The 23,527-nt window shown below is 43.4% G+C and overlaps 1 protein-coding gene across 9 annotated transcripts in view; it reads right to left on the minus strand.

Annotated features, from left to right (window-relative positions):
- ATXN7 (ataxin 7) overlaps positions 1 to 23,527 on the minus strand; it is a 158,720-nt gene that overhangs the window by 17,393 nt on the left and 117,800 nt on the right. For 8 of the 9 annotated variants that reach the window (XM_066351937.1, XM_066351939.1, XM_066351934.1 and 5 more), the window contains 3 exons: positions 8,749 to 8,995; positions 6,460 to 6,719; positions 5,921 to 6,003 (listed from right to left, as the gene is read on the minus strand). In XM_066351937.1, coding sequence (XP_066208034.1) covers positions 5,921 to 6,003; positions 6,460 to 6,719; positions 8,749 to 8,995 — 590 coding nt within the window. Of the gene's footprint in view, positions 1 to 5,920; positions 6,004 to 6,459; positions 6,720 to 8,748; positions 8,996 to 23,215; positions 23,363 to 23,527 lie in introns of those variants that run through there. The other variant, XM_066351941.1, reaches the window with a different exon arrangement.

Raw genomic sequence — 23,527 nt, forward strand, 5'->3', positions numbered from 1 at the left:
CAGGTGGATCCCAGTCAGGGTATATGTGAGAGTCTATCTCCCTTCTTCTTCCTTAAAAAAAAAATATCATGAGTATAATCTTTACTCTTTAGCTATAAGAAAGGCACTATTCAAGACTCCACATGTACGAGAGTGTGCTGATGTCATTTCCTCCACAAGAAAAAAGAAATGTTTGCTGTGCCCTTGCCTGTTGCCAAGAAGCTGGTATTCAAAATCAACAGGTGCAACACCAACAATTCCTTTACTGGGGGTCTTACCAGCTCCATCAGAAAAGCCCCACTCTGGGTCACTTAAGAGGGAAGAAATAATTATTATATAAAATGTGCATCAAAAAGTCTTCTTTTAGTAATTGTCAGAGTGAAAACTAAACACAATTGTTTCTCTCCATTGCAATGGAAACGTCATTTAAAGAGAGAAAGTGGTGGCCTTAGCCAGTTGGCTCAGTGGTAGAGTGTCGGCCTAGCGTGTGGAAGTTTCAGGCCAGGGCACACAGGAGAAGCGCCCATCTGCTTCCCACTCCTCCCCCTCTCCTTCCTCTCTGTTTCTTTCTTCCCCTCCCGCAGCCAAGGCTTCAATGGAGCCAAGTTGGCCCGGGCGCTGGGAATGGCTCCCTGGCCTCCACCTCAGGCACTAGAATGGCTCTGGTTGCAACAGAGCAACGCCCCAGATGCATCGCCCCCTGGTGGGCATACCAGTTGGATCCTGGTAGGGTGCACACGGGAGTCTGTCTGACTGCCTCCCCGCTTCTTACTTCAGAAAAAATACAAAAAAAAAAAAAAAAAAGAAAGTGGCTCAGAACAGTCCTGAGACAGGGACTACTAAGGCAGAGTACAGTCTTAGAGGTGGACAGGAGAAGAGTTCTAAAGTTATAAAGTAGAGTGATTCCTACATGGAAGTGAATTCATCCATGTAGTTCCTTCTCTCTTTTATGTTACAAAATACTGCAAATGATACTTCATGTGTGTTCATGGCTTTACACACCATACAAATGTGTTGCTCTACAGGTTTACATGTTTGCTACAATTCAAGGGGTTTAAGAAGAATTAGGCTTCTATTGTCCTTTTGCAATTCAATCACATAGCCCATCTCCTCCTTAGACACACTACAAACTATAAGGTCTACCGGAAAGTTCTGTCCGTTTTTGGAATAAAACAAAATACAAATTTTTCTTACCGTCAATAAACTTTATTAAATAATATATTTATAATTGCCATTATTATTAATGATTTCTTGCCAGTGTGAGGGCAATTTGTATATCCCACTTTTGAAAAATGTTTTATCTTTTGATGCGAAAAACTGAACCAGTGTTTGTTTGATATCTTCTTCATTTCTGAATTTTTTGCCCTTCAAAAAATTTTGTAAGGACGAAAACAGGTGATAGTCAGAGGGTGCTAAGTCCGGGGAATATGGTGGATGTGACAGACATGCTTCTGTAGCATTTCTTCCTTGTTGAAATTCATAAAAATTACAGTGGCGTATATGAACTTTATCAGTAGCCATGGGTACACTATGGCTTCACACATAAGACTAACGTGAATCAACTTTGTTTTAGTTAATTTGCTACGTCAGTATGTATACATTAAGTGATAAAAATAGAGAAGCACACATGCGCCAAATAAACGTGCTTATGTGTCGAAACTTGTTGTGATAGAAACGGACAGAACTTTCCAGTAGACCTTATATATATGCCCAAAACCTAATCTGGCTCAGATAGATAAATGTGCTCTGCTTCTTTGTAAGTTTTGACTTAAATTTATTTAATATGTAATATATCCACAAGAAAGTAACCTAAATGAAGATAAAAAAAACTGTTTTGCACCTAGGATAACATCTGGCACTCAATAAATGCTTCAAACAAAAAGTATGTGGTAGAGCATCGGCCTGGCATGCATGAGTCCCGGGTTCGATTCCCAGCCAGAGCACACAGGAGAAGCGCCCATCTGCTTCTCCATCCCTCCCCCTCTCCTTCCTCTCTGTCTCTCTCTTCCCCTCCCGCAGCCAAGGCTCCATTGGAGCAAAGTTGGCCTGGGCACTGAGGATGGCTCTGTGGCCTCTGCCTCAGGCTAGACTGGCCCTGGTTGCAACAGAGCAAAGCCCCAGATGGGCAGAGCATCGCCCCCTGGTGGGCATGCCAGGTGGATCCCTGTTGGGAGCATGCGGGAGTCTGTCTGACTGCCTCCTCATTTCCAACGTCAGAAAAATACAAAAAATAAAAAATAATAAAAAAACCCAAAAAGTATATAAAAATAATTCCACCATGTGCCAAATGAACAATGAGTACATGACATCACTGGTGCACCTGTCTGTCTCTCCAGCCAGATGCAGAAGCCTCTTCTAATCTCTGAACGTTCCCTGGTGTTTAGCACAGGAAAGCCAGGTGAAGAAAGCAGGCTGCGATGACTGGTATTTTCCCAGCTTGGTTTGAAGAATAAACAAGATTTCCACTGAGTCCTGAAGAACCTTCCAAACACAAATCTGATGCCCCTAACTCCATCAAAACTCTTTGGGGGCTGCCTCAGGCCCACAGGATAAAGGCTTGACTATGTAGCTAGGCTTCTGTACGCTCTAGAGTGGGCCATGCACAGTCTAAATCCCATACCCCTTGATCTTTGATATCAACTGCTTCTTCCTCCTGTTCATATCCTAGCTGTCCTTCAGACACTATGGTGTTTTTCTGCCATCAGAGAGCTGTCACATGTGTTGTGTCCTGTCTCTCCCACTGCTCTGTGGCAAAGATCAGCCCCACGTTCTGAGGCCAAGGAGTCTTCCCTGGCCTATCTCCCCACTGAAGGTTGTATAGAACACAGCCCTCCTTCCATTTTTTTACTCATCATTGGGAACTTGACACTTACTAGAGTGATTATCAGATTATTAGACTACAAGCCCTAGGAGGGTAGGAAACATGCCTTGATTCTGTTAAGCTTTCTGGTACGCTCTGGCTAGCAGGCTCAAAATCTATTTGCATGGAAGGCAAAGGGAACATTACACAGGACGCTGGACAGATGAGGAAGCGAGGAGGGGACAGTGAGGATGGCAGGTGACAACAGGAACGAGCGACAGGAATCGAAGCAGCAGATCCCAACAGCAGAAAGAATGGACAACGGTCTATGTCCAAGCCAGGAGAGACTCGCAGCAAGGCGAGGCCAGGGCAAGTGAGGCCATGTTTAGACCACTGCAGCAGGACAGCTGGCCACAGAGGCAGGAAAAGAGGGACGCACCGACAGAGCACAGGAGGGACGAGAGGGCAGACCTGCTGAGAGGCTGGCTGCGTTTTCTGCCTGTTCTCTCTGAACTCATTCTGTGCCACAGCCGAAGATACCTACTAATGCGGCGACAGGCTCAGCATCATGCCAGACAGCAATGGCACCCTAACAGAACACATGGAGAGCACACGTAATTTGAAAAGGGAGATGGGAGAAAAATGCAGGATCCACATGAAGTCAGTTCACCGTTAACAAAGGTTCAGAAAGAAGGCTGCCACACTCCTGCAGATTCTGAGTCGGGAAAGCGTTTGGGTCACCAGCCTGCCTCAGATGATTAAAACAGAGCATCCTGGGTAAAGAAAGCCTCCTTCACTGATCACAGGTGTCATGATACTGAGAAATCTATGCTCCTGAGTCAGGTAGGCAGGAAGTAAGCAAAGAGGATGGCAAGTCATGTGATGATCTGGAGCAGGGCTGAGGCACGCTTTCACAAGTGCCTGAGGGGCAGCAATGGACACAACCCTGCAGAGCCTACGGCCTCGGCAAAGAACAGCGAACACACACACAGTGTGTGTGCGGTTAACACTGCATAAACCAAAAGCGCACTGTTCTGAGAAAGGAGATTTTAACCTAGAGGTTCAGGGTGGGCCTGTGGTGGGAATGTCTAACAACCCCTGGAATAGAAAGCAAAATTCAGAATATATATGTGTTTATATGTCTTTTCCCTCAGGCATGAGGATCTGTGATTTAAAAGAAAAATGCCTTTGACCAACTCCTTTCCAAAAGATCAGAATCATTGTTGTAAGATAAAAATCTACACATTAAAATTAAATTAGGCCTGGCCTGTGGTGGCGCAGTGGACAGACCACCAGCCTGGACCGCTGAGGCTGCTGGTTCGAACCCTGGCCCTGCCCGGTCGAGGGACATACAACAAGCAACAATGAACAGCTAGAAGGAAGCAACCATTTCTCATTTACTACGCCATCCTCCCTCTGTAAAATCAATGAGCGGTATCTTTAAAAGAATTAAATTAGAAATTTAAATTAAGAACCATTTAGAAATAACATTTCCCATTTCTTGGAAATTACAACATTCTTCCACTGTTGGTGGGGTGGGGCCTGAAGTCCTTTATTCAAACACAATCTTTGGTAAAATTTAAAATAATACCCCAACAGTTTTATTAACTTCTAGGAGACCAATTTTTATAATTTTTAATTCCTCTTCCAAACAAGGGGTTTAAATTACATACTTCAAAGCAGTGATTCCTAACACTTCCTGAGTTTCTCTGAAGGGCCGCTGAGGCACTCTCTAGAGAAATGCACATAAACATACGTGTTTATTTAGGTAACAGATCTACTGATGCGTGGAAGCCGCCTCCACATCAACAACCCTCATTCTGCAGTAAACACACCACCTTCTCACTAGTATACTGGCATTTTAAAGGAAAATCTCAAGACAGAAAGGAGGAAAACTAGATTTTCTTGGCTTACAGATAAATCAGATTGTATGTTACCTAGTATTTTAAAAAAAACAGAAAAATAAATAAGGTTATATAAAAGTCACAAAATATTAAAGTGGCTCTTTAAAATTCAAGAACCACAAATTATAAATACATTTTATTTTATTTATTTATTTATTTTGTATTTTTCTGAAGTTGGAAACGGGGAGGCAGTCAGACAGACTCCTGCATGTGCCCGATCGGGATCCACCCGGCATGCCCACCAGGGGGCGATGCTCTGCCCATCTGGGGCGTCGCTCTGTTGCAACCAGAGCCATTCTAGTGCCTGAGGCAGAGGCCACAGAGCCATCCTCAGCGCCCGGGCCAACTTTGCTCCAATGGAGCCTTGGCTGTGGGAGGGGAAGAGAGAGACAGAGAGGAAGGAGGGGGGGGGGGTGGAGAAGCAGATGGGCGCTTCTCCTATGTGCCCTGGTCGGGAATCGAACCCGGGACTCCTGCATGCCAGCCCGACGCTCTACTACTGAGCCAAGCGGCCAGGGCCTACAATACATTTTAAATCTATTCATATATATATGCAAAGAAAATTTTTGGACTGCGGCTAAGTAAGTATAATTTAAACAGTAAAAGGTAGCCTCTCATATGAAACTTCTCTGAAGAAATAAGAACAGTCTTAGCCTGACTGGTGGTAGTGCAGTGGACAGAGCAGACTGTTGACCTGGGACACTGAAGACACAGATTCAAAACCTCAAGGTTGCCAGCTTGAGTGTGGGATCATTGACACGATACCATGGTCGCTGGCCTGAGCCCAAAGGTTCCTGGCTTGAAGCCCAAGGTCACCAGCTTGAGCAAAGGGTCAAAGGCTTGGCTTGAACCCCGGCCAAGGCACTTATGAGAAGCAATCAGTGAACAACTAAAGTGATACAAGTACGAGTTGATGCTTTCCATCATTTCTCTCCCTTCCCATCTGTCTCTCTTGCTAAAAAAAAAAAAAAAAAAAAAGGCTTTGAAAATAACAGACTGATTAGGGAAGAGCACTAATCCCCCAGACACGATACTGCACACTGGAAACAAAAGCTCTCTGAAGATTGTAGTTTATAACAACAGACTTCACATTTTCAGAACCTGAGGCTTTCTGATCAAAACCAAGGTATTCTCTCATTTATAAAATGCAGAACCCACAGATCAAATCCCCTCGGTGACAGACACAGGGAGCAAGGGCTGCTTCCCCGAGTACTCACCCTGTCCAGAGAGCACCTACCTTGCATGTCAGAGACCGGGTGCAGGGCTTCTGGGTGTCAATGTCAACAACCCCACAGTGTATGTCAGCATCAAACTCTCTTTCTGTCAAAAGCACACAGACATTACCATGGGCTCACCACACATTCCCTTTTCTTATTTCTAAATAAGAAAAAAGGAAATCTCAAAACAGACAAATTATAACTTGAGTAAAATCAACCACATTATCCATAAGTATAAAATACACAGTGTGCGAGCCCTGCACAGACAGTGACATCACTGAGAGAGCAGGGATTACTGCCACTAGATCAGGACAGAAACCGCTGAAGTCAGCATCACTCCATTCAGAAACACCGCCTGAGAGGGACTAGTACTTGACGCACACACATGCACTTTAACTCAACCACAGTGAGAGGTCACGCACACAACTCCAGGAAATGCCTCTGAGAGCTCAAGCTGACCAGTTTTAAAAAGAGGACATATGGATAGCAGTGCGCTTGCGCCCCCCTAAGAACAGCCAATTAAGAAACAGAGAAACATTAAGAGAAGATGTGAAGTTACCTGACAATCTCTTATTTAAAAATTTCCTGTTATTGGAATTATCTTCAGATTTCTTTTCCAGAGTGGGCGGTGCAGGAAGCCCTTTGCCATTCAGAATCTGTCCAGGCGAAGGCAAGGTTGGCTTTGGTATTGAGGGGCAGTTAAGGCCAGGCTTGACTGAGGAACTCACAGTAGCAGGACAGGTCGGCCCCACTGCAGACTTCAGTAGTGTGCCATCCATCTTCGGATGAATCTTTTCCACTTTAACAGAGGGCGTCATGCTGGGGTAGGGGAAGCGAGAAGGTCACTGTCTCAGTGCCCAGAGGGAAAAGGGGAGCCCGATCTCCCCGTGTACTGTCACAGTGAGGCTCCCACAGGAATCTCACGGAAGTCTGCTAGGACTGCCCAGAAACCTCAGGCAGGTTCACATCCATTCAGTCTATAAGCCCTACTAGCCAGGCAAAAAGCTCCAGGGACCACCAAATTGACCTGCTATCTCATCATTCTAAAACAATCTTACATAGGAGCTTATGGGAAATCTAGACCTGCAATTCCGACAAAAAGCAAAATATGAAAAGGTCTAAAAGGACCGAAGAATATTTGCAGGACCTGTAGGGAATGTCTCTGAGAACTGTCATGTTTAAGAAAGGATCTGTCAAAACAAAGGAAACTGAATGAGTAGGAAAAAGAACATTGGGATTAAATAATATTTTCAAGAAATGTCACTAAAGACTTACAAGAACTGAAAGAAACCTAACTGTGTATCTCCGAGAAGAGGCTCTCTGCTTGTGTCAGTGAGCGAGAGCAATGTTTAATTAGTAAATGATGTGTCACTAAAGTGCTGATTCTCTAGCCCCTAAAAGTGGTTTCTAACATAGAAGCTTGAAATACAAGTGGCTGGAACAGGGTTCCAGCAGCACTGTGAGCGCTGACTCCCTGTGCCACTCACAAAGAACCTGCTTCTCTCGGCATCTTACTGCCACCACTGTTTGGGTGCCGGATGCTGGTGTGAGACGCACATTTGGCCAGGCCTCTCTGTGGCCCGGCTCTGCAGAAGCAGATCTGGGCTGAGGAGGGCTGTAAACTGTTGAGCAGAATCAGTGCTTGCCCAGCTGCTAAGCTGGCAAGGGACTGACACGCTGCACTGGCATTTTCTCTGGCTTTCCAACAGCTCTAGGAACAAGAGCCAAGTCACTGCACTTGCACTCGGACAGATGAGCAGAGGCTGGGGCTTAGCACCCAGGACAAACAGCCCCAAACAGCTGTACCTGAGACAGCCTGACAAAACAGGGACCCTGCGAGACACCACGCTGCTCTCAGCTGGCTAGTCCTGAACAGGAGCAGGTGCTGGACGTTGCCCGGAGATTAACCAGGTTATCAGACCTTGGGATTGAGATGTGGCGTACCCCCAGAGGGAGGCAGGCCAGGGAAAAGCCGACCGCCGTCAAGGCTGAGGGATGCCCTAACGAGGCATATGTTTCTCTGGAGTGCATGGCAGCTCCCTCACGTGACCACAGGGAGCGTGCCGAGCCACAGAGCCTCTGCAGAACCCTGCCAAAGCCTCGTCTGGCGGGTGCAGACCACTCCAGCCTTCCCCCACTGCCACGGCACTGGGATGTGAACCCAGGACCAGGGGAGGAAGCACTGCTTCCCCACATGCTTTGCAGGCCCCAGAAATCCTAGAACAGCATCTGGGAATCTCTCCTTTTTACTCCTCCTATCACCAACAGCAGCCGCTGAAGCACCAGCATCCACTTATTTATGCTCTCCTGTGGGCCAGACACTATGCCAGGGGCTTGGCTCTAGTATATCGATCCCACTGCTCCCAGGAACCCTGCACAGTTGTGGTTATTTTCAGACTTCAAGGAAAACAGTGCCATGTGCAAGGACCCACTGCTAGGAAGTGACAGAGTTGGGATTTGAACCCAGGATTTCAATGAGGGACTCTCAGCTAAAGCTCTTCAGCCTTACTACACTCCCTTTTCCTTATCTGGGAAAGGCGATGACAATAATACCCTTTTCATAGGGCTGTTGGGATAATTAAATGGCAACATACATGCAGAGCCAAGTCCCAATAGGTGGCACACAGTAAAGGAACAATAAACAAGTATTATTCACCTTCTACTTAATGTTACTCCTACTCTGTAAAATTGCCCAAGATATGACAGGAAACAAACAAAAAATGACATATATTTGAATTTTCCCCAAAGTAGGCTCTCTTCTCCAGAATGCCCAGACACTCTCCAACGACCAGGTGCCCAGCTCCACCTCTGTCGGGTACATGTCCCGAACCAGCTTGGCCATACTCACATTCTAGCATGGGGGACTCTACTCTGCTGGGCAGGATGCATGGGCCTGGGGTTCCCCCTGAGCTGCAGTTTCTCTTTGGGTGATTTCAACAGCTTGGAACTTAATGAGGACGCGCTGAGAACACCTCCACTGGCAGAGCGGCCACTTCCACTGCCGCCTCTGCTTTTGGACAGAGAAGGGAAGAAGGAGAATAATGATGTGGAAGGAACGGCCAAAGACGGCTTACTGGATGAACTATGTCTTCTTTCTGAAAAGGAAAACAAGGAAGAAAAACAACACTGTCTTTCAGGCAAGACTCCAATGAAACCTTGGAAGAGTCCCCTGAAATATAACATATTTAGGTTCAAAGATGCCTCACTAAGTAAACATATACATATTTAGTGCTGCAGCTTTCAGAAGTGGCTTATCTAGGCCCCACAGACTTATTTAGTATTCCAGGAACTGATCCTTCTGCTGAGGACACGTCTCAGCATGAAGAGCTTTATCATTAATAGATAGCCATTAGCAAATTAAACAGCCATTCTAAACCCAAGAACACTAGGTTTTGCACATGAACCTCACTGGCTCCAACTTGCATTCAAAGAGAAGAAAATTATTCATTCATCTGCAGAACTGTGCTAATTAACACCTTATGGAATTCATTCTTCCTTTCTAGATTGTACCTTTCCAATTTTCAAAATAGTAAAATGTTAAGAAACAAACTGTACCCACTAGCATATGACACCAAATAAGAATGTTTCTAGGGTTATCTTATCATTCCTTAAGGATCTGTGCTGAAATTTTCCAGTGAATCATCTCATTCCCCTTTTCTAATCATCTCGCTCAGCACAGACAGCATAGCTCCAGGTCGCAACGTGAAGACAGATGCCCAAGGCGCAAGACAAAACCCCACGAAGAGCTGTGCCTGGTGTTCCCACCAGAAGTAGAGCGAGCTGGAGTGCAGACTATACAGGTGGACAGGAAAATAGGTCTATCCCCTGGAGAACCAGGTTTGCTCAAGGCAATCCATATTAAATAAATCCAGAGCAGTTGAAGAATGTTACTATCAGAAACAAGTAAATTATTAAGTAACTTTATCTACTTAAGTATCTTACCATGGTAGCTAAGTGCCTGTCTTCAATTAAACTTGTAATTTAAAATGGCACATTTGCTTAACTCTAAGTTTTAAAATGTATGTGAACTAACATTTACTTATCACAATATGGAAGTGCTATGAGTATTTAAAAAACTAAGCACCTTAGAATCAATGACTAGAAGTATCACTTAAACCAGGGGTCCCCAAACTACGGCCCGCGGGCCGCATGTGGCCCCCTGAGGCCATTTATCCGGCCCCCACCGCACTTCCGGAAGGGGCACCTCTTTCATTGGTGGTCAGTGAGAGGAGCATAGTTCCCATTGAAATACTGGTCAGTTTGTTGATTTAAATTTACTTGTTCTTTATTTTAAATATTATATTTGTTCCCGTTTTTTTTTTTTTGTTTTTTTTTACTCTAAAATAAGATATGTGCAGTGTGCACAGGGATTTGTTCATAGTTTTTTTTATAGTCCGGCCCTCCAATGGTCTGAGGGACAGTGAACTGGCCCCCTGTGTAAAAAGTTTGGGGACCCCTGACTTAAATGGTTTATTTCCAAAGGTCTTCAGCCTCTCTGGGCAGCTGTGATGACTTGTTCCGGAAGGATGCTTGCTCAGTGATGCTCTCTCTACGAGGTACATAAGAACCTGCTCTACACCCGGACAAAATTGTTATACTTTCTACAGACAAAATTCAAATTCTCCAACTCAGCTGCACAAGGCCACAACCAGATGAGGAAGACGAAATCGATAGTGATGTATAAGTGTCAGAGGCTTTCTTTTACATTCCTGATAAGCCGTGTTTAAGGAAGGGAAAACTAAAATAACTTAAATAATATTCCAAATTTGATATCTGAGGTTTGAAAAATTCAGTTTCTCTGTTGACTGTGATAGCAAATGCTCTGAATCAGGGGTCCCCAAACTGCGGCTCCCTGAGGCCATTTATCTGGCCCCCGCCGCACTTCCAGAAGGGGCACCTCTTTCATTGGTGGTCAGTGAGAGGAGCACTGTATGTGGCGGTGCCCCAAAGCGCGGCGTTGCTCACGTACAGTACTACTTCCAGTGACGCGGGAAGAACGCCTCACGGCTCGGAAGCACATCATATCACTGTTATGGCTAGCAGTGACAAAAATGGAACCGGACATTGACCATCTCATTAGCCAAAAGCAGGCCCGTAGTTCCCATTGAAATACTGGTCAGTCGGCTATACCAGTGAATTTTATCAAACATTCAAAGAAGACTTGGTTCCTATTCTACTGAAAGTCTTCCAAAAAATTGAAGAAGAAGCAATACTTCCAAACACATTTTATGAGGCCAACATAACCCTCATAACAAAACCAGGCAAGGATGTCACAAAAAAAGAAAACTACAGACCAATATCTCTAATGAATACAGATGCTAAAATACTAGCAAATCGAACACAACAACATATTAAAAAAATAATACATCATGATCAAGTGGGATTCATCCCAGAATCTCAAGGATGGTTCAACATACGTAAAACGGTTAACGTAATACACCATATCAATAAAACAAAGAACAAAAACCACATGATCTTATCAATAGACGCAGAAAAGGCTTTCGATAAAATACAACACAATTTTATGTTTAAGACTCTCAACAAAATGAGTATAGAAGGAAAATATCTCAACATGATAAAGGCCATATATGATAAACCATCAGCTAACATCATATTAAATGGCACTAAACTGAAGGCTTTCCCCCTTAAATCAGGAACAAGACAGGGTTGTCCACTCTCTCCACTCTTATTTAATGTGGTACTAGAGGTTCTAGCCAGAGCAATCAGACAAGACAAAGAAATAAAAGGCATCCATATCGGAAAAGAAGAAGTAAAGGTATCACTTTTTGCAGATGATATGATCCTATACATCGAAAACCCCAAAGAATCCACAAAAACACTACTAGAAACAATAAGCCAATACAGTAAGGTCGCAGGATACAAAATTAACATACAGAAGTCAATAGCCTTTCTATATGCCAACAATGAAACAACTGAGAACGAACTCAAAAGAATAACCCCCTTCACAATTGCAACAAAAAAATAAAATACTTAGGAATAAACATAACAAAGAATGTAAAGGACTTATATAATGAAAACTATAAACCATTGTTAAGAGAAATTGAGAAAGATATAATGAGATGGAAGAATATTCCTTGTTCTTGGTTAGGAAGAATAAATATAATCAAGATGGCCATATTACCCAAAGCAATATACAAATTTAATGCAATTCCCATCAAAATTCCAATGACATTTTTTAAAGAAATAGAGCAAAAAAATCATCAGATTTATATGGAACTATAAAAACCCCCGAATAGCCAAAGCAATCCTAAAGAAAAAGAATGAAGCTGGGGGCATTACAATACCTGACTTCAAACTCTATTATAGGGCCACGACAATCAAAACAGCATGGTATTGGCAGAAAAGTAGACACTCAGACCAATGGAACAGAATAGAAAGTCCAGAAATAAAACCACATATATATAGTCAAATAATTTTTGATAAAGGGGCCAACAACACACAATGGAGAAAAGAAAGCCTCTTCAATAAATGGTGCTGGGAAAACTGGAAAGCCACATGCAGAAGAATGAAACTGGACTACAGTTTGTCCCCCTGTACTAAAATTAACTCAAAATGGATCAAAGATCTAAACATAAGACCTGAAACAATAAAGTACATAGAAGAAGACATAGGTACTCAACTCATGGACCTGGGTTTTAAAGAGCATTTTATGAATTTGACTCCAATGGCAAGAGAAGTGAAGGCAAAAATTAATGAATGGGACTACATCAGACTAAGAAGTTTTTGCTCAGCAAGAGAAGCTGATAACAAAATAAACAGAAAGCCAACTAAATGGGAAATGATATTTTCAAACAACAGCTCAGATAAGGGCCTAATATCCAAAATATACAAAGAACTCATAAAACTCAACAACAAACAAACAATCCAATAAAAAAATGGGAAGAGGACATGAACAGACACTTCTCCCAGGAGGAAGTACAAATGGCCAACAGATATATGAAAAGATGCTCATCTTCTTTAATTATTAGAGAAATGTAAATCAAAACTGCAATGAGATACCACCTCACACCTGTTAGATTAGCTATTATTAACAAGACAGGTAATAGCAAATGTTGGAGAGGCTGTGGAGAAAAAGGAACCCTCATCCACTGTTGGTGGGAATGTAAAGTAGTACAACCATTATGGAAGAAAGTATGGTGGTTCCTCAAAAAACTGAAAATAGAACTACCTTATGACCCAGCAATCCCTCTACTGGGTATATACCCCCAAAACTCAGAAACACTGATACGCAAAGACACATGCAGCCCCATGTTCATTGCAGCATTGTCCACAGTGGCCAGGACATGGAAACAACCAAAAAGCCCGTCAATAGATGACTGGATAAAGAAGATGTGGCACATATACACTATGGAATACTACTCAGCCATAAGAAATGATGACATCGGATCATTTACAGCAAAATGGTGGGATCTTGATAACATTATACGAAGTGAAATAAGTAAATCAGAAAAAAACAGGAACTGCATTATTCCATACGTAGGTGGGACATAAAAGTGAAACTAAGAGACATTGATAAGAGTGTGGTGGTTATGGGGGGAGGGGGGAAAGGGAGAGGGAAAGGGGGAGGGGGAGGGGCACAAAGAAAACTAGATAGAAGGTGACAGAGGACAATCTGACTTTGGGTGATGGGTATGCAACATAATTGAAAGACAAGATAACTTGGACTTGTTGATCTTTGAATATATGTATCCTGATTTATTGATGTCGCCCCATTAAAAAAATAAAATTATTAAAAATAAATAAATAAATAAATAAATAAAAAGAAAGAAATACTGGTCAGTTTGTTGACTTAAATTTACTTGTTCTTTATTTTAAATATTGTATTTGCTCCTGTTTTGTTTTTTTACTTTAAAATAAGATATGTGCAGTGTGCATAGGGATTTGTTCATAGTTTTTTTTTATAGTCCAGCCCTCCAACGGTCTGAGGGACAGTGAACTGGCCCCCTGTGTAAAAATTTTGGGGACCCCTGCTCTGAATGGACTCTCAAGGGTCAGCCCTTGCCAGCCAGAACTCTGTCTCCATTCTGCTGCCGGCCTTGGCTGGAAAGGCTCCCTAAGCCACATCTTGATCATCCCCTGTAAGGCACGGCACAGCAGAGGCCTCCAATTCGCATCTGCGTGACCCTTAGAGATTTTCCTGGAGAACAGTGATTTTCAAATGGTCCAAGACCAGTGGTTCTCAACCTTGGCTATAAATTGGCATAACCAAATGAGCTTAAAAGATACTGATACCTAAATCCCACTTTCAGAAATTGGGATTGGACAGATCTGGGATGTGGCCTGGGCATCCAGACTGTTACAAGCTCCCCTGTGCAGCCAAGATAGAGAACCTGTCTTAGACCAGGCTAATGCCTCAAACAGCCTTACCCATGGCCAAATTAACATCTGTATAGTGCTGAGAACACTGCTTGGCACATGGCACTATATATATTTGAGGGTTTGTTAAAGCTCTCGGCTGCTACTTGTTCTCAACTGTTTTCAAACATTTATCAACTGTTCTTACCAAAGCCACATAAAATACTTCTTTGTGCTCAACATTTTAATTTAAATGATCAACTCTACTATTCCCCATTCCTCCTCAGTCTAACATGAACCAGTCTCTCATGGGCGCATCATTGCTACTTTGGACAGGACAATTCTTCCATAGGTTTCGCAAGAGTTAGAATTCCTGGTTTCCCGTCCCTCATCACCAGGGGTGCAAACTTTAAACTACTTCCCAATCCATTTTTAGGTGGCCTAAAGCAAGGTACCTTGCTTGAGAAATATTTTTCCAAAACAATAGGTCTGGTAAGCTTACTATATATATTTTTCTGATGTACATTAAAATAATTAAATATTAAATTTAAAATGTTCATGTTCATGTTTACAGATCATCTTGTGTATGGCTGTGGCAGTGTACTAAAGGCTCAATACCACGTCTGTGGCTGAGGGGAAACCCAGCTTCCCAGGACTTTGACTTGAAGGAAGTACACTCCTTTTTCTATCCTCTGGTATCAGAGTTGTCAAGCCAACTGTCTCAAGTAAATGTGATATATTTTCTCTTGATGTCAAATGATATCAATAACATTCTTAATCTAATTAAATGCAGTCAGTTCTGTTACAATGCTTTTTTTGAGAATGTAAATCTATTCCAAAGCCAATTATAAACTAAAAAACAAAAACATAAACAAAACCCCAATTTGAACATAATGAAATTTTACATTCACTTTTGCAGGATTTCATCTGCAAGAAGCACTAGATAGATGAATGCAGAACCCCATCCCCCCCCCCCGAGGCTGAAATGAGCCCTGTGGGGACACACAGAACGCTCCTGCACTCACTACCTCCCCAGTCTACCATGCATGTAAGGAGCCACACTCACCCACACCTGGGACTATAGCTTTCCACTGAGTTCAGAGCACCTTCCTCCCACCACTACACAACAGTTCGCAAGCTGCCATCCTCTTGAAACCTATTCTAGAAGCAAATGACAAGTAGTTTTCAATGTACATTGTTGTATTTATTCTAGTATATGTACTTTTAACCATTTAATCTATATAAAACTGCTGCTAAAAAAAACTGCTATATTTTTTTTGTTAGGTTCCTATCTTTTTCTGTGTGTCACTGAAGAAGTTTTTGAGTGTTGTGCCCATAATTTAATATTCTCAATAAGTCTCATGTGGTCTTTAGTGCATAATTTTGCATAGTGCAGTAATTTTTGTAGGAACGTGCATTGTGTTATAGCAGAACTGACTGTAACTTTGAGCTTGTCCTTTAAATTTTCTAGTCAAATCATCCATTCTCTTCATTTTCTTTCTTTCTTCCCTTTCCTTCTTTGAAGAGGGGATAGACTTCTGCATGCGCCCCAACTGGGATCCACCCAGCGGCCCCTGTCTGGGGCCAATGCTCAAATCAATCAAGCTATTTTTAGTGCCTGAGGCCAATGTGCTCAGAACAACTGAGCCATCTTCAGTGCCCAGGACCAACACTTGAACCAACTGAGCTACTACTGGCTATGGGAGGGAAATGAGGGTAACAGGGTAAGCAGAGGAAGAGGGAGAAAAGGGAAAGGGGGGTAGGGGGAGAGAAGCAGATGGTTGTTTCTCCTGTGTGCCTTGACTAGGAATCAAACCTGGGGTGTCCATATGCGCCAGGCCAACACTATCCACGGAGCCAACTGGCCAAGGTGCTTTTATTTAGTTAATGCTTTTCTTGTCTATTAACTCTTTTTAACTTTTTAAAAGACTTTATTCATCTTAGAGAGAGAGAAAGAGAGAAGGGGGAGAAGCAGGAAGCATCAACTCCCATATGTGCCTTGACAGGGCAAGCTCAGGGTTTCGAACCGCCGACCTCAATGTTCTAGGTCAACATTTTATCCACTGCACCACCACTCAGGTCAGGCATCTATTAACTCTTAAAATGGAATTTTGCACTACAAAATCAATATTCAAAGCTTCCAAACATTAAAAGTCAGCTGATGTATCAATAGCATTTCCAAAAAAATTTGTATTTTCTATTTCAACAATAAAAGTTATTTAAAAATTGATAATGGCAATCTATCATGTAAACTTCTTTCATTTACTAAAACTTGAAACAGGATATGTGTGTCTCTCTCTGAGATTTGGGCTGAAAAGTGCCAACTGAAATCCTTATCCCGGTGCTGAAGCGAGTTGTTCCTTCACATCATGGTCTGGTAACTTCCTCTCCGGAAAGGGCAGCATCTGCTTTCCCTTTGCAAGAGAGCAAAGAGGAAAACCAAATTTAATTACAGTTGAGTTGGACTTTCCTCATCCTTTCATTGTGGACACTTATTTTTCAAAAGATGTTAAACTGAGCTTTCAGCTTAAAAAGTGTGTGTTCCTAGATCAAAAGTGGAGTGAGAAAGCTATGGGCAATGTTAGGAAACTTATATTAAGTGGACAAACTGGTGGCCAGATGCTAAGCATAACTGCAATGTGGTTTGGTGAGGAGTTCAAGTTGAATTTTCAAAGCACTCCTCTCTCCTGGGTCTGGCAGCAGCCCAGGGAAAGCCCCCTCTGTCCCTAAGTGACGAGGGCACTGTGAGTGGCTCCAGCAAGGGGAGAAGACGGGCAAGCAGACAGACAAACACATACACATACCCGGAAAGGCACAGGAAAGACAGAAAGATACATGGATAAGTGAGTGTGAGTGTGAGTGTGTGTGGGGGTGACCTAGCAGACAGACAGATGTGGAGATAAAGGTAGAAAGGGAGAGCGAGTATGGATGCGTTGGGCTTTCTTTCCCATTGTGGCTTAAACATGTGACACCACTGAAGCCAAGGGCAGGATACGACAGCGGGGAAGGGATAGCCAGCTTTCTCTAAGTCTTCCAAAGTGGAAAGCAACCAAAAAATACTAAGCCTGTAATTTTGGAATCATGCTGAGATTTAAATATATAAATGCGTATCTCACTTCAGCAAAGAGCTTAAAGCAAATACTTAGATCTTTTTAAGTAAAAAATAAATATTGCTTTGAAATGAACTAAAAATAACTTATAATACACACGTGTCAAGCTTAGGGCACAAACATAAAAAGCAGTCTAAGCAAACTGTAACTTCATTCATGGTTGAGAAAAATCTAGAAAGAACTATGTCAAACTTTTTAAAAGAGGCAGAGTAGCAATGTGATCCCAGGAAGATGGACTCTAGCACCCAGGCTAAACCACACTCTAACCCACCAGCCCTTAGCAAGCCCTTATATACGGTCCTCGGGCAGGCAGGATGGAGGGGGAAGGGAGCGTACTCATCAGTAAGAAGCCCATCTTCCCAACTGCTCAGCAAAGGCAGGCGAATTATTAGCGCAAAAGACTACACGGGCTGACCATAAAACAGGGTCGAGACGGAATGGTATATCTAGGGTGGAGAGTCTGAATCTGTGTAAAAACCCCAGGATTTCACCTTTCTGTTCTGGAGGTTGGTATCCTAACGATTAGCGACGGCTGTCGGTATAGCTATCCCCCTCCTCCCCTACGGGCCTTAAAACATCAAAGATGATTTGAAGAGTGAATTTTGGTTGAAAGAGTCAGTAGGGCTATCTTTCTGACTTGACTAAAAAGAATCTCCTTACAAAGTTCCAAGATAAGTATGTTTACAAAGAAGCCCCAGGCGGAACAGCGAACGCCCATACTATGGGATGAGGCTGCGCTGACCAGCGCAATGACGCATGCTTCTCCAGCCAGTCTGGTCCCGGTGGCCCTCCCACAAGACTCAGTGCAGTCGGGCACAGTCTAGACGTGGAATGACTAAGAAACCAGCCTGCACAGAATCCAAAGTAAAATAAAAATACTCTTGTATAGGTCACCTGCGAGGGTAAGAACTTTGGAGTCAGAGAGACACAGGAGTTTAAATGCTTACTCTGCAACTTACTAAGCGAGTGATCAGGGCCTCCATCCACCTTGGCATCCCCTCTGTCAGACCTCCCTGCAGGGCTGTTGGGATTCAATGACAGTTGTGAAGCCTGCATCCCAGGCGGACTATGGACCAGGCACTGGTAACTCCATAGGAAGTAAGACAGATGTTCCCTGTTAGTTCAGTGGATGCCAGTTACAGACTTTAGTGAGAAAGGCCTGCTGATTATCAGAGCAGGCAGAAATCATTTAAAAACAAAACAAACCCACACACAGTTATCTTCTCCAGTGTGGTACAGATTTAGTATATTTAGTTTATATGTCAGTTCAGGAAGATACTAAGCTCTTCTCAGATAAGAACTAGAGGAATAACTTCTAGAATTCATTTTAAATGAATAAATTCACACCAACCAAAAAGGATGCTCGTTCAAGCTAAAGGTATTTTTATAAATAAAAAATTGGCTCATTTTCTTGACAAAATTGAGTCACTCTGGAAGAATCAATTTTGGGTAAAGTGGAAAAAAGTGAAGATCAAGTTTGAGTCCAAGGGTAGAAATTTTAGGTAGATTATCAAAGTAATGATTCCTAAAGTTCACAAATATTTCTCTAAATAAAAGTCACACTTTTGGATGGATTCGATCAGGTAAGGTTAATACAGAGTGCATACTCTGTAAGGAAAGGCCCAATGAGAAATACCAATCCATATTTCAAGCAATGTATGATTTCATGGGGTCTTTGACAGCCCCATTTCACTAAGACTCTACAACTACTCCCATTTAAAGAAAGGATTTCTAATAATCAAGCTTACACATGGCTATAAGATGTAAAACACAAGTAAAAATGTACAGGTCCTTTGTCTGGGCACAGCAAGGAATAACTGCATATACCAGAAAGCTCAGTTTAGAAACTCTGGGCCATTTATTAAGCAACCCTTCACAGATTTTGCTAACTTGCTTATTTTGATATCCAGGTTGAAAATAACTGCCATGTGCTATTAGAGAGCTCCCTGTGGACCCACACTGTCATACTTCACCCTCAGGACACCAAACACAGGTCATGAGATGTCAACTGGCATCGGCTGTCTTTCACAAGGATTATTACCCAATATGGCATTCTAGAAGCAATATCTGTGAAACCAGGACTTTGGGTTTGACATAGTAGTCATCTATTTTTTTCCTATTAACTGTTAAACACTTAGTATACCATTTTAAATCATACCATCAACTATGCATGGACACGATCCAGTTAATAACATCTTCTCATTACTTTCACTGTCAAATTTTCCCTGTGAATGTGCTTCCTCTTTTCTAAACGCACTCATGTGTCCTGACCAGCAAACGTAGTTCTACTCCACTCCCTTCTTGTCACATACATTTTCAAGCCTAAGTCTGCTTTTCTTCCATCCAATTTCTTTAGGGTCCCCAAGCACTTGATTAGTAGTCTCATGCTAACAAGGAAGCAAATGAGTGGGACTGTCCCCATAAGACGCCAACCACAAGTTGGGGAACCCAGAGCTGCTCTCTGAGACGCACTGCCTCAAAGGACAATTAGCCAAAACTAGGGCCCAAGGCAGCCTCAGAGCGTGCTTAGGAGGGTCACTAACAGCACTGGAAAACAGCGAGGAAGAAAAAGTCTTTAGCACAAAGCACTCGGCATCATTTCCACTAGAGAGATTGAACTGAAAAGAATGATTTCAACCCTGGCTGCCCTAACAAATTAGTCTCCAACTGCGACTTCTGCCAACTGCATTTCTCCTCTCCTGAATGCAGAGATGTTTTAAAATTAAAACATAAGTGCAAGTGCAGAAAAAGTCATTTGAAGCACTTGGGCCACTTGAAACAACTTTTTGCCAAAAGTCTATAATCAATTTACCAAGCTCTTCAAGACAGTGCCTTCGGGCGGAAACGGAGCCTGCTAAAGTACTCCAGGTCTTTAGGTGTTTCCACATCTCCGGGCAGGGTGCACTGCAGCACCCCACTCACAGGCTGCATGAAAGAGAACAGATCACAAAGGGCAGATTACAAGGGAGAAAGACTCCTGGGGGGGGCAGGGACAGCGTGAATGGATTGTAAATAATTTTGCTAAGAAAGGAGCAGAAATATGGCAACCTCAAACAATTCTCTTGCCAGGAATTCTTCCCACGGGGGCTGTTCTTTCTAGACTTTGCTTTCAAGTATGTCAGAAATATGGAAAACTGACTGTCTGGGGGAGGGGATCCCTCCTCTGCCATCTTAACCTTTGGCTCTTTGCAAACATTTTAAAAATGGCTTTTTAAAAAATTCAAATACTTTATTAAAGAAATGAAATGAGGGGCACTCAATGGTCTAACAGTTGATCATCTCAGCTGTAAGTATAATGTCATTTCTTCATAACCATGGTCAAAAGAAGGCGTGGTTTAGGGAAAACAGTGGTCTGAGTAACCAGTTCATTTCCTCAAGGTGGCCCCCCCTCTGCTCCTGCAACCCTGTTCAGGGTGCAGACTCTGACCTGAGTGTTATCAGCAGGGTCTCAGACTCACGCAGATGTTTTCAGAGAAAGTGCCTTTGAAGCAAAGGCTGCTGCTGCTTTGAGCAATACACAGCCACCTCTAAACGGTTCTGTGATTCAGAGAACTATATTACCTCTGTGATCTTACTGTCACCACTTCTGGCTACAGGATATCATAAAATGCTGGCTGACACATCTCTGCTAACAGTCATAAGGACTTCTCCCTGGTGTCTCCAGGAAGCACAGTGTCACCTAAATGGTACTGACAGAATACAGCAAGCCATCACCCTGCCTGAAACAAACATAACCTCCCTATCTGAGCGATGCACACATGTCCCCTAGGTACGCTCCTCTGTCTCCCTCCCAACCCATCACTGACTTGCGGTGTTTGTATTCCTCAGCTTTGTATTCCAACATGTAAGAAGAGAATGAAAGACAAAATATAAAATCTACAGCTTTCCAGCTACTTTTTGATTTAATCCTTTATCTGTTAGGGAAAAAAGCACCCTATAAACTCAGTGATTTATTATTTTAAGTTTAGCCTCACAGTAGACCAGATGCCATTCAAGCATCAACAAAGTCTTTACAAAAGCATCTCTGTAGTCATATTTTGGGTCTGGGTCAGAGTTTTCCCAAATAAAAGATATAAAGGTACCCTCAAAATGCAAGGAGAATGAAGAAAAACAGTGTATCTCTACCACTCCAATCCAGTTTTTACACATGCATACAGGGTAGGAGGAAAAGAGAGTTATAGGAACCTGGTAAAACTCAGATTAGAGGAGTTCTTCTTTTATTTGTTTTTATTTTTTTAAATGAAAACTTCTGTGCAGGACACCCCCCCCCCCCCCCGGGACCTGGGACCCGTCTTGCCAGGCCGCAAGGGCCCGGCCAGCCCAAGGTGCAGCAGAACGCCAGCACCATCTGCAGCTCAGTGCAGACCCCCCCCCCCCCGGGACCGGGGACCGGGGACCCGGGACCCGTCTTGCCAGGCCGCAAGGGCCCGGCCAGCCCAAGGTGCAGCAGAACGCCAGCACCATCTGCGGCTCAGTGCAGACCCCCCCGGCCCCCCGGGGCCCGGGACCGTCTTGCCAGGCCGCAAGGGCCCGGCCAGCCCAAGGTGCAGCAGAACGCCAGCACCATCTGCGGCTCAGTGCCGGCCAAGGTTGCAGGGCAGGGCGCAGCCTCACTGCCTTGGTTTTTATTTCACTTTGTTCTGGGTGGGGAGGGGGTGGTGCAGAGAAGACCGTGAACATGGAAATGAACAGAAACCTCAAACTTGGAACAGTTTTAGAAAGCCTCCTTCAGTAAGCACTCTGTTAGTGAGGAATGGGTGATTCATGACTCAACAATGCAGCTTTCTTTATTAAGTTTGCAGCACGTGTTTGGTTTTTTTTGAACAGTATACGCCCCACCTATATAGGCTGTCAACTAATAAAGACCAAAGCAATATTCAAAAACAAAACCAGAAATGGCAAAACTAAAACTGCCTGACAACAAAGTTTTTTTAGAAAAATCAATTTTATAGAATTAACAGCAATTTGATTAAAATTTCAAGATCTGTTTGTATTTAAAGTCCTCCAACCTGGTAGCTAAATTTCAATCTCAATGAAAACCATCTGGTCCAGCAAACGGCATGAGATGTGCATCCAGGAAAGGTAAGAAAGTCACCTGTCACTTCACTTCCGGCTGCAGGCAGAGCCTGAGCCAGGGGCGGGAGCACCCTCCCGGCTCACCCAGTCAGCTTAGCTGTACTGTCTACCTCAACAACAACTAAAAAATAACTGTCTTTTCTGGCAGTGTCAATAATTATATTTTTATACACTCAATTTAAGTTACTGAATGACTTCCCAGGTTACTGTTTGTATTTCAACGTTGTTTTTCCTCTTGACACAGTGTTCTGTTTGAAACTCTGCTGTGGATTTCAAGTACCAGACCAAACAGCTTTCAAACACATTCTCACAGGAAACAATGTGAACTGCCTGTCATGAAACCTCACCACAAGTGAGATAAAAAAAACAAACAGTTAAAGCATGCTACAGCATTCCTCCATTTTTAGAGAGGGACGTAACCGATGCTCTCAGTTTTGAGATATGGAAACTGTTTGGTGCAAACCTCAGCATTTTGTTGGAGTTAACAGCAAACTCCTGTCTGCATTTGAACTTTGGCCAGATCACTCAAATGACATTTCAGAATCACTCCTGTGGACGGCAGCAGCAGCTAATCCTGTTGCAATTCCTCCCTCTGACCCACTGGCTCTGCAGAGCTCACTCTCCACCACTTGCGCAGCGCTCTGGGCCTTGCTGGCAGGCCAGGCCACAGGCCAGGAGGAAAGAGGCCTGTATGAACTCTCCCCACTCTGCTTGGTTCTGTGTAATGTTAGCAGAGACCTAACCCACCTTCCGCACTCCCAGCCCTGGGCCCAGAGCCAAGCCCAGCCTCTGAAAACTGCTCTGAAAACTTACCCAGCGAAGCTTTCAGCTCCGGTGCGGAGGAAGGGCTGCTCCGGAGAAACTTCTGGTCACCGTCCATTCACATAATCTGGCTGTGCTTCGCTGCACGCTTGCTACTGCAGGCTTACATCATGATTTGGGTCTGCCCACCAACTACAAATATGCTCCATGTTTGGTCTTATGTAACATTTGCTACTACTGTAAAAAGCACTTGAATTACACAAAGGTCCTGGCAGATCAACAGAAAACAAGGGGTGGAGTCTAATTTCATTTAATATGGTCATACAAGGCGTCCTGGCTGGTGTAAATTAATCCTTCTATTTG

The sequence above is a fragment of the Saccopteryx leptura genome, chromosome 10, assembly GCF_036850995.1.
Source record: "Saccopteryx leptura isolate mSacLep1 chromosome 10, mSacLep1_pri_phased_curated, whole genome shotgun sequence".
Classification (NCBI taxonomy): domain Eukaryota; kingdom Metazoa; phylum Chordata; class Mammalia; order Chiroptera; family Emballonuridae; genus Saccopteryx; species Saccopteryx leptura.